The 14,852-nt window shown below is 35.4% G+C and overlaps 1 protein-coding gene across 5 annotated transcripts in view; it reads right to left on the minus strand.

The window, feature by feature from the left end:
• Usp25 (ubiquitin specific peptidase 25) overlaps positions 1-14,852 on the minus strand; it is a 105,314-nt gene that overhangs the window by 54,006 nt on the left and 36,456 nt on the right. For all 5 annotated transcript variants that reach the window (XM_085685705.2, XM_085685707.2, XM_085685711.2 and 2 more), the window contains 4 exons: positions 13,302-13,425; positions 11,533-11,695; positions 6,353-6,439; positions 1,616-1,753 (listed from right to left, as the gene is read on the minus strand). In XM_085685705.2, coding sequence (XP_085541831.2) covers positions 1,616-1,753; positions 6,353-6,439; positions 11,533-11,695; positions 13,302-13,425 — 512 coding nt within the window. The remainder of the gene's footprint in view (positions 1-1,615; positions 1,754-6,352; positions 6,440-11,532; positions 11,696-13,301; positions 13,426-14,852) is intronic.

The raw sequence follows: 14,852 nt of genomic DNA on the forward strand, positions 1-14,852 counted from the left end.
CATTAACTCACTAAAATGAATGTCAGAAAATCGTAACTAATGTAACCTTTAAAGACATTTAGAGAAAAAGAAGCAACAATGATAAAAAAATAAATAAATAAAAATAAAAATAAATAAAAAAATAAAAAGCCAACCTAGCCAGTCCATACAAAGGAAAGTTATTCACACTCTAGCATTCAGAAGCACAGAACAGCATGGTAGCAAGCCCTGTCCATTAGGACATTTACTCTTAGGGAAGAGTCCCACACCTGCCCCAACTTTCAGAGGAAAGATACCAAAAGATCAACAGGCTTCTGTAGAAAGAAGGGGGAAAAATAAATGTGGAAAGCAGAGAAGAAAACATGTCAAAGAATGAAAGAGAGCTTGTGCAAAAATAATTTTCTACAAAGAGCAACTAAAGAAGACAGTCACGTATGCACTGTGGCTATAGCAGTAAGTTAATAAATGAATATGATATATTTGGAATCAGAAGCAGACTTCTAGAGCTGGTCACGTGGGGAATCTTATTTCTTTTAGCTTGTGTTAGCATGGCTGCAACAAAAAAAGAATAAGTGAGAAAGCAGAGTAGATGTAACATATGGAAAGTGCTGGGCTGCTTTGGGAAAACATTTAAAAAGAAAAACACGACAGCAAATGCTACTGTAAGTACTTTGTGCTTGCGTATATTTTGTAAACACCTTAAACTTTAAGAAAAATCCAGAAGACAGAAAAATATTTTTTTCTTCTGAATCCTGCTCTAAATTTTTATTATATGAATCCATGTAACACAGAGGTCCCTGTCCAACAGGCAGTGACTCCGTGATGTTCCCTGTATCATCGACACCCCTTTGAAGCTGCTGAATCTCCAACACTGATTACATTTTACAACAACATGTCCCCCTGTGTGTGCTCTGAATCTGTCTGACTTCTCCAGTAGCAATGCTGGGTTATAGACACTGCTTGTTCTATGTAAGAAATCATCTGGAATACTGTTTTGGCAAATGTTAACTAAAATGAACTATGATAAAATAACTAAAAGCAAGAAAAATGACAGAAGTAATGTTTTTCAAAACCCCTTACAGGTAATTCAGGAAAACTGACACCTATTTGCAAAGGTAGGGACATGACAATCACATATAGTATATTGCATCGGGTTATCACAAGTTCATTAAAATTGTTACTTACAGGACTAGGAGAGATGACGCAGTAGTTAAGAGAACTAGCTACTCTTCCAGAGGATCCAAATTCAACTCCCAGCACTCACATGGCGGCTCACAACCATCTGAGCCTCCAGTTCCAGGGGATCCAATGCCCTCCTTTAGCTTCCGGGCACACCAGGTACTCACATAGTACAGACATATATATGCAAGACAAACTCCCATACACATAAAATCTTTTAAACTTATGAATATTCTTAATTTTGTTCATTGTTTTTCCTTGGCAATGCCCATTATTCTATAACTTACAGTTTCATTTACCTTTATACTTCCAAATGGGTCACTTTTTGCTCTGTTTAAATGTTTTCCAAAACATAAAATAATGATGTCATCCTAAATTAGCAGACACACTTGGAAAACTGTCACAAAGATCTAGAAGATTATATGGAAATAATCAGTTAAAAGGGACAGGAGGCTACCTGCTGTGAGTCATTGGATTTGAAGGCATCCTTCAGAATCTCAACTGCTCTAGATGGGTCAACATATTTCCTCTTGGTACCAACCAGAAGTGCAAAGAGATACCTCAGTTCCCGCATAAAAGGCAAATTCCGATGTTCCTACAGACAGAAGAAAAAAAATAAAAATAAAATCAGCATTCCCAGTAAAATCAGGAAACTTTTTACTAGTCAACAGATACTTCAACAGGAACTAGAAAGTAACTGACATCTATTAGGACAAATCTGGCACTCCGACACATTGAAAGAGTGCTAGCTACAAAAGTCAAAGGAGTTAAGAGCCACAACCGAGGACCTTAGGCTAGCCGCACCATTTCTGCATAAATAACACATGTTCATAGCAAATTATGTCACTACCCAGCCAAGAATAGCCACCTCGTTTAAGTCTCCTCATTATAATCTTCCCATTCATCAGGGTGCAGCTGCTGCTGACAAGAGCAAGCAGAAGAACCAACACAGTTCAGTGGGAGCTCAGAGCAATCCAGGCACCATCTGAGTGCTGTACTCCAAACGCCTATTTAAACCAAGGACCCTCCGCATCTCCAAGAACTTGAGACCCCTCCAAGTCAACGGCGTCTCCAAATTCTATCTACTGGATTGGGTGCCTTTGTCTACAGACCATCAACTTCTCATACAAGGACTCTAATGATTTAACTAACGTTAGGCCTTGGTCTAATCCTTACTTAGTGACCTAATAAATACTAACACCAATTTGTACATACTACCTGATACCTTATTAATAAAATTATTTCAGTTAATCATTTTTTAAATTATAATATTTAGTATGAATTTATTGTAATTACTGTAATTCGTCAATTTAAATGCTTAATATGTATAATGTTAGCATAATCACTAATCAGACCAAGCCCTAACATGAAATCTTAATTTTATTCTCTCTAGGATTACACATTTCTCAAACATTTCCATAGTCCATCTCTTCTTTGCTACCCAAAGCAAGTATTCAGTTCTTACTGGTTGATTACACTAAACCTTCTGGGGGCAAAAAAGAATTTTAGTCACTTATTTAAATCAAAAAAACATTTAAAAATCATGAAATGTATGTAACTTAGTGAAATGCTTTAGGGCAGCAAAAGAAAAAATCAGTTCCCATATAGTCTTTGTAACATTAATTTTAACATAAACCTTAAAGATATCATTTAAATATGGGAAGGTTTTTATTTTTCATGATTGACACTACTATAGAAGTATCAATACATATAATGTTATATAATTGATGTTCAGAATAACAGTCGAAATAAAAATCCTTGTTCTCTCAATGCACTAAAAGGGAGCTCTAAGAAACAGGAAAGAAGTCAAAGCCTTATCATTTAAGACACACACCATTGAAGCATTCTCACATCAACTAATTCTAAAATGAAATTTGTAAGCCATAGAGAACTCCAAGCAACACTTATTTAAATATATATTCCATAAACAGTAATAAGATTAAAGACAAAACATATACATAAAAAATTAATCTATCCCATCTTTTACTTTTTCTACAACTGTCCTATATAGGTAAGCTTTAACAGTATAAATATTATTAATTTTAATCTATACAACAATTTCCCCAAATACCCTGCTTCTTGATATCCACTTTTTCATTATCTCTCAGTCCATGACAAACGAGGACAGTTCTTATCAAACATAGGAATGAAATTTTTTTAAAACTCACAGAGATCCACCTGCCTCTGCCTCCCAAGTGCTGGGATTAAAGGTGTGCACCATGAATACCTGGCACAATATTGTTTTTTTTAACCAAGAGAAATTCTTCCATGATTATTTGGAAAGCAAAATATTGTGAAATATCTGTCTCAGTCAACACCTGAATCTAGAATCTGACTATCAAAAAGTATAGTATTATATAATAAAACAGAGCAACTATTTCACTTGACTAAATTATGAAAAAAATGGAACACATAAAAACTATTCAAACACTACTTTTGTAAACAGGCTTGGTGTGGCATAATTAATGTACAATATATACATAATTTAAAAATAAACAATTTCCCAATCTTCTTGTATGCATTATTATCATCAAGATAACAAACAGATTTATTCACCACACCCCTAAATGTGGTAACTCTCTAGTCATCTCAGCTAACAACAGTCACGTTGCATTTTCTGGACATTTATGTGAATGGAGTCATCCTCTAGGTATTTTCTTTAGACTGGCTTTGAGCAATCAGTATACTTTTAAAGTGCTTCATCTACATGTTTGTGCACACTTGTAATTTGATACAATTTGCTGCTGTGTAGCATTATATCGTAGATTAAATACAACATATTTATCTAACAGTCTCTGCTTCTGTTGCTGGATACAACGGTGTAAAAATTTTTGTGGAGACACACACTTTCATTTGTTTCATAAAAACCTGGTGGGGCTTGTAATATTCTAAACTCAAATAATATCTGTATGTGGGAGATGAAAGCAATCATTATCTTTCAGATAACAATTAGCCTGTATACTAAACTTATAAACAATAGTTCAAAAAAGTGAGCATATAATTCTAGACAAACCAACTCTATCTAAAATAAAATCTAGAATTTTAAGAGAGACCTGCCTCTTATTATAATGCATGAAGTATTTGTGGGAAACTTTATTTGTTTAAAAAGATATTCTCAGCAGTGCATGCAAACGGCATCTCTGTAATATGATTAAACCAATCTCAGGTGTAGTCTGTATCTTAATACTTTGGGCTTCAAGTTCAGAGTAACAGTAAACATGTCATAAGTTCAATGTAAATTCACTATTAAAGAAATGGCAAATGTTATATTTACACCTTTAAGACAGAAAATATCTTTCATTATCTCAAATGAATTTAGCATGAAGCAGTGATTGACAATTACCCATAATTGCAACACTGGTTTTAAAGGCATTGAGCACATTGTTTCTGTTATTACATGGCATATTAATTTATTTATCAAACCTTATGCAAATTTTCACAATATTTTTCTGCATAAGGGTCTTTCAAAGAATAGAAATGGTAACTCTCCTTTCAGCGCAAGAAATAAGCTTCTCTAGCATGTGCTCATTACACACTCCTCTTGGACACAAAAATTACACATCCCTCTGTCATGAGCTCATTCTCTAGCAAGTACTCATTACACACTCCTCTAACATGTATGTGCTCATTACACAATCGTCTAGCATGCACTCACTTCACAGTTCTCTAGAATGAGCTCATTACATATTTTTCTAGCATATGTTCATTACACACTCCTCTAGCATGCACTCATTACACACTTCTCTAGCATGAGCTCATTACACATCCCTCTAGCATGCATTCATTATGCACTCAGCACAACTGAGTATCCTAAGGACTTCACAAGTAGCTCTGGTATATAAACATGGATAATTTCTTCTTTTAAAATAAAGTTACAAAACTGATTTGATCTTATTCAAACTATGAAAAACAAGAGATTGAAGTTCTATGAAATAGTAAAATGAAAGAAACAAAAGGTAAGCACAGCACACATACACAGTTGGAGGTAATTCTAACTAAAGGCATGTAAATTATATATGCCTTTTACTGAGACATGAGAAGGGCGAACTGATGATACTAAGGTGATATAGAGAGGCGGCAGTCCAAACTGCCCTGTAAAGACTCTCATAACTTGAAGAAGCTTGTGTATTTCTCTAGCAGTATGAGGTTGTTAAATTGCCTTGATTCTCTTTTAAGAGGTAGTTGTTCTTAAGCCTGACTCAGCCCAAAGATTGCAGTCTAAAAGTTGGCTGTACTACAGGTTTTATTTCTTCTGGAGTGCATTATAAATGTTTCATGTATTTGCAGAAAAAGTGGTTTAAAATATTAAACACTAAAAGGATAATGCAGCTTAATAATTTATCACTGTAACAATGGGTCACACAAAGTTCAGTACATCACTGAAACACAAAACGTCACCTTCTTTGCTCTACAGCCTGTTGCTTTAAGGCCACCGGCCCTTCACAGATGACCTGATACTTGAACCAAAGAACATCATCTTCCTCCCCACAATGCTTTTCTTCCACTAAGTGTAAATGTATGCAAGCAAATCAGTCTTATTAAAATTAAAATTATAATTTATAAAAATCAAAATTTTCCTTAAAAATAGCCAATAATACTGTATAACAGATACTTTCATAAGGACTTTACAAGTTCATCGTATTTAATCTCCTCAGCATCTCTAGGAAATAGTTACAATCACTGTCTACACTACAGTAAGGGAAATTCAGAAAGAAATGTAATGTGCTTTAGGGACCATAAATCTGCTCTCATCAACCTCAAACTGCCTACCACTAACTTCCAACACAGACGGAATAGGTTTGCCCTGGAACACAGCACATAACTGAGTTAAAAGGGATTCTTCCTGATGATCAAGAGGAAAGAAATGCTGAGACTGACAATAGTTTTAAGGCATCAGTTAAGAAAAGGCCTTAAATTGTAACATGCAGCCTGCAGAAGGATTGTAGTTTCTATGAGTGAGGGGTCACTCACTGGCCACATGGAACTGGTATGCTATTGTGACACATAGACGAAGAAAATTCACATTTATGATGTATAGAAAAGAGGAAGGAAGTTACTGCAATAGAAACTAATGTCATAACATTAAATTTTGAACAGTTTAAGGTTTGACGAAGTAACTGCTTTCAAAATTCTTTAAAACAAAAAAGACTATAAAGACAAAGTACTCGACTTTTAAAATCTTTTATACTTTTACCTTTTGGTTTCGGGGTAAATCTTGAGCGTTTGATGGAGGCTTGTAATTCAGAACTAATCTTCTAAATTCCAAAAGGTTGAATAATGACTGAAAAATAAAAATTTAAGAAATCTAAGTGAAATTTCTGTCAATGGAATTGTGACTATCACTGTTACCAAGACTCATTCTTGACAATTCTACTAGTTACATAAGGAATTGTGGCAATTATCAAAAGAATGCCTATTTTCTCCCTGAGAACCGCCTACTTCTTATGTTTTAAAATAGTATTCTCATTTTAAAAATATTTTTAAATGGGGGTTGGAGGTAATTGAACCCAAGGCCTTGTGCATGCAAGGCAATTGCCTTGGCTAGTATGCTATATCCAATACCAATATATTATTTCTTCCTAACTAACATTTATCCTACATGCAAAGTACAAAATTATACAAGGACATTTTTTAAAGCATACAGAGTATTAGATTATTAAAATCTGTTTAGGTTACTATGTCATTAACAAGAAATTTTCTTAAAATAGATAAAATACAGTGAAGAGGTTTTTAGATGTCTTCTATTTTAAATTATTTACCAACAAAAATTGAGTACAAATCAATGTATTCATCAGATGATAGGTGACAAAGACACAAAATATTACATATTCTCTTGATACCCAAGAAAACACAATAGGAGACAAATGTATAATTGTAAAAATGAAATAATGCAAAGTCCACAGTAAGATAAACACTCAAGAAACCCTTTCTTGTTGGTGGTGTCTTAGCTTCTGGAAATTGAAACAAGGCCTTGAACTTCCTCTACCACTGAGCTCAATTACAAGTCACTCATGATGGCCTTGACTGTTTGCTAAAAGGGATACTTTGTAATCCACTATCATCATAACATTTGTTCAAAATGAAATATACAATATTACATACTAAAACACATACTTAATAGATATAAATTCATCTGAGCATCTTTGCAAGATACTCCTTATATTTTATACACTTGTAACTATTTTTACAAGTTTGACAGTGTAACTATACTTCTTCCTTGAGTCATATTTTGTACAGTATATAAAGTGACACAAGCAACAATAATGTATTGATTTTATGATATATAAATTTGCTTACTTTATAGGACATAAAAGCAGGATCACAAATCAATGATCAACTTATTTTTTTTTAATATAAATGGGCATTTGTAGTGTACCTTTAATCCCAGCACTGGGAAAGCAGAGGCAGGAGAATTTCTGTGAACTAAAGGTTAGCCTGGTCTACCAAAGTGAGTTCCAGGACAGTCAGGGCTGTTACAGAGAAACGCTGTCTTGTAAAACCAAATAAAAATAACAATATAACAATAATAGTAAATAAAATTAAAAGCAGATAACTTTTGGTAAATCTGGCTCACCATTTTTCTTTAAAAAAAAGTCAAACAAATAGGAGGACGGGAAAGCTAAGTACAAACAATGAAAAGTAACTTCTAATAGAAACTATGAAAAAGCGACCTGTAATGACTTATGTATAACCCCTTCTCTTTTCTTTGTTTCTTGTTTGTTTGTGATTTGTAACAGCATCCTACTGCACAGCCCTGGCTGGCCTTAAGTCAGGCTGGACTTGAACTCAGTGAAATCCACATGCCTCTGTCTCCTGTGTGTGCCACCACATCCAGTAAAGATTTTCTTAATTAAACATTATGAGCAGATAAAATAACTCATTTTCCCGTACTTATTATTCTTGTTCCTCTGAGAAGGGATCTTGCCAATGGCCCAACTCATTTATTCACACATTTAATAAATACGTACAGAAGACCATGGCATGAGCAACACTAGAGGACAAAGAGGAAAGCACAGCTAAAATAAGCAGTCTCTTTTTCATGAGAATTATCATCATCTGATTGCAGATTAAAAGGATGAAAGGAGGAGTATAAATCAGAAGAGATACAGCTAAAGCTGCAAGTGAGAATCTAAGCAGAAAGACAGCATTTTAAAGGCAGAGCTAAATCAAGTGAAAGGGTTTGAGCACAGTAGTGGGAGTAGGGAAATCAAACAAGGAAAAGGAATACAGAAAAGCAGAGCTTTCGAATCTGTGAAACATCAAGACGGGAAATCATCAAACATCATACATCTCTTGACAAACACCACTGAAGACTGACACAGGACTCGCTGGAGCATTGCCAGATGAAAAAGATTAGCAATGCTGCTGTACTGTCTTGCGGGGGGGGGGGGGGGGGGGGGGGGAGAGGTGACCTTGACCTTGAGAAATGGTGACTGCAAAGTCACCTCCTCAGTGCAGTGGTCGAGGAAGAATGCTCGAGATATGAATTGTAGAAATGGAATAGAGTTTAAGGGGGGAATCTGAGCCACTTTTGTGATGAATTTTAAGAGAAAATTGTCAAAGAAGAATGAGAATCCCACTACCAGGCTTTGAACTCCCCCTGGAATATCTTCCTTGTTTCTGAACAGCAAGAATTTCCTCTGGTTTGGGTATGGAAGAGACCTCTTCCTCCACTTTATCAAGATTTTTGAAATAAGGGATTCTTGAAGTCCAGTTCACTTTCCCAGCACTTTAGAGCGCCTGTTTGCTGAGAAGCTCTGCTGCTGTCTGCAGCTCTGAGGAGATGACCCATTGACCTTCATACTGCTTCACCTTAACTGTGAGCTGAGTGAGCTCCGCCCCTGGGAGAGTCTGGGACTGAAACTGCGCAGAGCATTCCTCTCAGTTTGAAGGAATTCCAACTAACTCTGAAATTCCAAAAAAAAACTTTGGTGCTAATGGAGGCAACTTTAGGTGAAAGGCTCCCTTTCTAAGTAAGCAGTAACATCTCGGCTCACACCTGAGAATTAAGTGATGCCCGAAAAGGAAAAAGAAATAAACTTAGTAACTAAATGTAAAATAATAGCTCCCTGAAATGACAGTGAACATGGGAGAGACAGTACACACAGCTGACCACGAGTGAACACGTCTCCTTCCACAGAATTCCATAGTATGGAGGTTCAGATCTTCCCTAAAAGTCACTTCTTTTATTAGGTTGTGATAACCCAAACTTCTAAAGGGGGAAGATGATTTATTATGGATATTTAGATTTCTGCTAGAGAAGTCAAATGTTTTTCAGTAGCTAAATTTGTTGTCATAGAATAATAAATTTTAAACTAATACAATTATTACTTTCCATTAAGGAAGAATACATCATAGGTTTTTCTGGTATGTTCCTTTCACATACACATACACACACAAACACGCTTGGTTACCTAGTAGTCTTTGGATAAGTGGATAGTTACTCCCTCACATTAAAGTTGAGTTGGTAAAAGAACTTATTAACAAACAGTTTCCGTGTGTCTGTTAATAATAATTTATCACTTCAAGTGGGAATTTCCTGTGAACACTGTCAGGAGACTGAAGAGCTCTTATCTAGCTATCATGCACTGGCTGTGTGCAGGACTTCCTCTGCGTGAACTTCCCCATGAAAAGCCTGGCAAAGGAGAAGCATTATTGTCCACACAGTGCTGGAGAAAGGCAGCCTGGCATATTCAGGAACACTCGGCTCACAGTTCACATCTGCTTCTTACAGGTCAAGCTGTTTAAATTATGCCATGAATGGAACCTCACTAATGAACAAGAGAAGAGAAACAACCTAAGACACCACTGTAATGCCTACAGCACTCCCAAGTATCAAATAATTGCTATATATTGCTTTGGGCACAAAAGTGAGTAACAAATTTACAATGAAAACTACTGTCAAAGAATGGGTACATATTCATGGTAATCCAGATATTTCTCAGGCTCTTAAGGTTTTATGAACCAAGTAATGAGCCATCTTACTTAGTAGTGTCTATCATAACATAGTAAGAACGAGGCAAGTCCAGAAAACCAAAGGAAATCTACTTATATGGCCCATGTGCTACAAAGCAAGAGGTGGGGCTTAAGACCTAACTACACAGCAAAACATTAAAATCACAGACAATGACAACATCTGACAGAAAACATATGAAATATATATGTCACTCTGCCAAAGCCAACATAAAAATATAAGACTCAGAAAGCTACAAAGGAGTCTTGTTGAGCATAAAAACAAATGGCACATACGCCCAGTGACTTTTAAGTCCTTATTAAGAACAATACACAATTAAGCCACATTTTAACTGTCTTATGAAAAAACACAAAATATTTATAGAATGCTTAATTTAAGTTTTGAAATGTGATTATTCATATAAACAGAATGAAAATGAACTGACAATTGTCATTATTGTATAAAAAGCTAAACTTCAGAGATTATAATAAATATATTATCAAAAATATCATTTCTAGTTGAGAAGATAGTGGTTATGTATATTTACAAAGTTTCCTATTTTGGGGAAGCTAACAAAACATTTTACAAAGATTTTCTAAGGTAAAAATAAAATGTGTTGATTTTGAATTATCAATATTTATTCTTTCAAGCACTCTAATATATGTACTGTGATTTATCTATGCATCAACACCAGCCTCAAACAAAATGCCTCTTAAATAATCAACATGCAACTGTGAATATAATATCATATTTTATAAATGTTTTCCTTATATATAAATAACCTGATCTAAAACACAGAAAAGTTAATTCTAATTTCTTACCTTGGTTACAATTATTCTCTAAATTTTTAGAGAAATATCCACAAACTATCTTCTTTCTACCACTTCAGGAATCAATAAAATAGAAGTGATTACTAACGGCAAAGAAGCAAGAGAAATTAAGCTTATGTAAATGGAAGGTATTAACCTGTGTTTTATTGAAAGCTTCATAGTGGAACTAGGCATTGTGTTACATGCCTGTAACACTCAGGAGACAGGTCAATTGAGCTACCTAGCAAGAACTTGTTCGAAAATTAAGCTTGCTTTTAAAAAGAGACTCTGTTTGAAAACAATGCCACTTTTAATTAACTGTATGTGATATCTCCATCTATAATCCTGGCCCTCAGAAGCTGAAGCAGCAAATTCTAAGTTTTAAGCTAGTTTGGGCTATACAGCAAGAACCCATCTACAATAAAAAACAGAGGACAAAAAGGTCACACTGGTAATTAAAGACAAAAAGGGCTAGGAGATTCTGATGTCAAGCCACTTTATACCACATACATGAATCCTTCCTGAACTTCTACTACAAATAGGCAAGAAACAGCACGGCACACAGCACTGCTCCTCAGGCCTGCTGATTAAGAGCTGAATCTCGACCCTTACCTGAATAACAGCGCTAAACCAGCAAGTGTTGCCGACATTCTTCAGCCCAACTGGAGCTTTATCTTGTCTTTTTCTATCATAAGGATTTCGAGAATCCCTCCAAACTTCTGTAGGTGTTCTCTTCAAACATGCTTTATTCTCTGCTATGCTGGCTTCAAGAACTCTTAAGAAATGAAAATACAGTGTTGAAAAAAGATTTACACTATTATAGAACACACTAAGCAACTTCTTACTGTAGGTGAGCATACAGGATTTGTTATCGAGGTAACATGTTCTGGGAAGTAATATGCGATCCAGACATTCCTCAAGTGGCAAACAGATGCCATTAGGAACATGGCAGTGGCCTCCTCCACCCCACACCCCTCCCAAAGGTGGGAGAGCTGGTCCTGAGGTCATAAGAGCTGAAGAGCTGTCCGTGTCCCTCACCAACTGCAGCACTTGGCAGAGTGGCCACTACATTATGCGTGGGGAACACAGTAGAGCTGGCACTGAAGGTGCATGTGTAGGAGAGCCGATGCACTGAAGCTATACGTGTAGGAGAACCGATGCACTGAAGGTATACGTGTAGGAGAACCGATGCAGAAAACATGAAAGCGATGTGAGATTTCCCTCTGTATGTTGTGAATATGTTTTATTACCATTGGCTTATAAAGAAGCTCCTTTGGCCTATGGCAGAGCAGAATATAAGTAGGCGGGAAAACTAAACTGAATACAAGGAGAAAGAAGGCAGAGTCAGGGGACACCATGTAGCTATCAAAGGATAAAGACTCCAGAATCTTACAGGTAAGCCACAGCCTAATGGTAATACACAGATTTAAAGAAACAGTGTTGTAATTAATATAGTTTCTGTGTGATTATTCGGATCTGGATGGTCAAGAAATGAAAGTGCAGTCTCCATTTACATGAAAGCATGAGAACCCCTGATCCCACCCACTGCACATTGAATATCCAATTGAAGTAAAAAACATTTACCTTTGGCTTATTACAAAAAAACAAAGGAAAAAAAAAAAAACCACAAACTTGAATCCTGTGATAAACTGCTAAAGGTGAACTGAACAGTAGATTCAAAAAGAACAAAAAAGAAACAAAAATTAAAGAACAAATTTGTGACAAAATTATGAGTTCCATAATTTAAAAAAATTTAAAAGATGTAAAACTTTAAATATGAAGTTTGATTACATAAAATGTAAAAAATGCACATATTATTGATTCTTTTTTGGTGTAATACACATTTCTATTTTAAATTTTGTGCTTGCATGAAAACCATCTTAGTATTTCTTCAGGTTGTTACACCCCTTACACCAGTTTACCTAGGATGGTTCCCTTATAAAGTGAAGTGAAAGCACTTTCACAAGGTCACAGAGCAAGTAAACGGCAGAACTCCACCCAAGCCTACACTGTTGTTCTGGCATTCACACACACAGGGACAGTTGTACTAGTGAATCTGACATTTTCAGTGTTTAGACACATCTGACTCTGAAACTTACTTCTTGTTTAGTTATTAGGCCATATAAAAAGATTATATTGTGTGAACAAGTATTTATAAAATGGGGATAATTATATATAATTTAAGATTGTGGTGTGCATTGTTTCTGTGAGTCAGCAGTGATTGGCAAGCATAGCGTGTGTGAATGACAGCTGCTGTCACTATTCTGTTCTGATTTTTTTTTTTAAAATGAAGTATATCTCAATGCTCTTAAAATTTATGTCTGTCTTTTCCCTGTGGAGTACAGACGGATTCCCACACGCATGCTGGTCTCCACTCTTACCTGCTGATGGCTTGTTCTTCATCGCTTATTCCAGTCTCCCTGAATGCCCTATTTGATTCAGCCAAGCTCAAAGCAATCGCCCTCTGAAGATCATCTTTGTCATCTCCAGTGAGATCAATCACATCTGAAAAGCAAAACTAGCTTCCTCAGAATTCAGGCAAACAAATGAAAGTGAACTCCCACCACAGAGACTGTATTGCATACCCAATAACCCTTGACAAACCAAAACCCAGGACCAAGTTAATCCTCTATTTTATAAGCATGACTATATCTTTAACAATCCAAACATGGTTATCATAAACTATCCTTAGTAACTAAATAGTTTCTTCTACAAAAACCTAAAGTAGTGAAAAGAAGAAAATTCTTGATATTTATTTACTGTGTAACAATATTTACTGTGTAACATCTTATTAAAAAGCTAATAGCAGAAAGCCTACTAGGAATATGTTTATCAATAAAACGCAAAACAACCACTGCCAAACACTTACATTGGTGCTCTCTGATGTGTAAATATCACACTAACTGACCACAGAGTAGGGGGCTTTTGTGTGTGTGTGCGTGTGTGTGTGTGTGCGTGTGTGCATGTGTGTGTGTGTCACATTGTTGATAGTTTTTACTTCTAGTGAAAAGTAGGAAAGGAGATGCAAGGAGCTGTCACTTTTTGTTTTTCTCTTCTGTACCATGTGATTAATTTAGGACATATGCCTTTCTTTTCATTGAAAATAAGATTTTCATTTACACAGAGGTACGCAAACAAACACACTTGATCCATTTCATTGAACACTATGAGTTCTACTTCTGTATTCAATGAATAAAACCCACAACTATTACCACCATCGGTAAAACATGCTTAATGCAGTTCTGCAATGTATGTTGGTCAATTTCCTTGATAGAGGAGTTGTTGCTTATGAATGCTATTATTACAATTTAAGAAATGAAAGGAATCAGTCTAATAAAATATAGAATTGGAACTATCTTCATGTTTTGCACATAATTTATATTCGTGTACCTTAAATTTTAAGTATGTTTAAAATGTATTGATTTTCTTTGAAATAACTAAATATTACACGAGAAAAAGGGCGAAATATGGGAAAAGCTGCCTTAATTTTGTTACTGAATTAAAAATATATGTGTTGAGGAAACAGTAATGCATACTAATAACTGCAAAAGTCTATATTTATTGTTATCTTCACTTTTCCCCCCAATAGTAGCAATTAACAACTATTAAAATATTAGAAATAGTTGTCGTAGAAAGGGTTTTTTAATGTCAAATACAATAAAACCCTATAAAAATATAGTAAGCTTTGTTTCAATCATGTTTGGAAAATAGGCCAAACATATAGTACATAGTCACTGAGTAGAATAGCTGATATGATGGAATACCTCACTTGCCACCAAGTACAAGGTTCCACAAGGCTAGCTACAAGATATCTATCCTCAGACACAGCAAAAGAGGGTGGAGCCATAAGGAAGGTACAGCTAAAAGAGGGCAGAGCTATAAGGTAGGTGGAGCAAAAGAAAGGTAGAGCTATATGAATATAGGGCTAGAAG

The sequence above is a fragment of the Myodes glareolus genome, chromosome 2, assembly GCF_982192425.1.
Source record: "Myodes glareolus chromosome 2, mMyoGla1.1, whole genome shotgun sequence".
Classification (NCBI taxonomy): Eukaryota; Metazoa; Chordata; class Mammalia; order Rodentia; family Cricetidae; genus Myodes; species Myodes glareolus.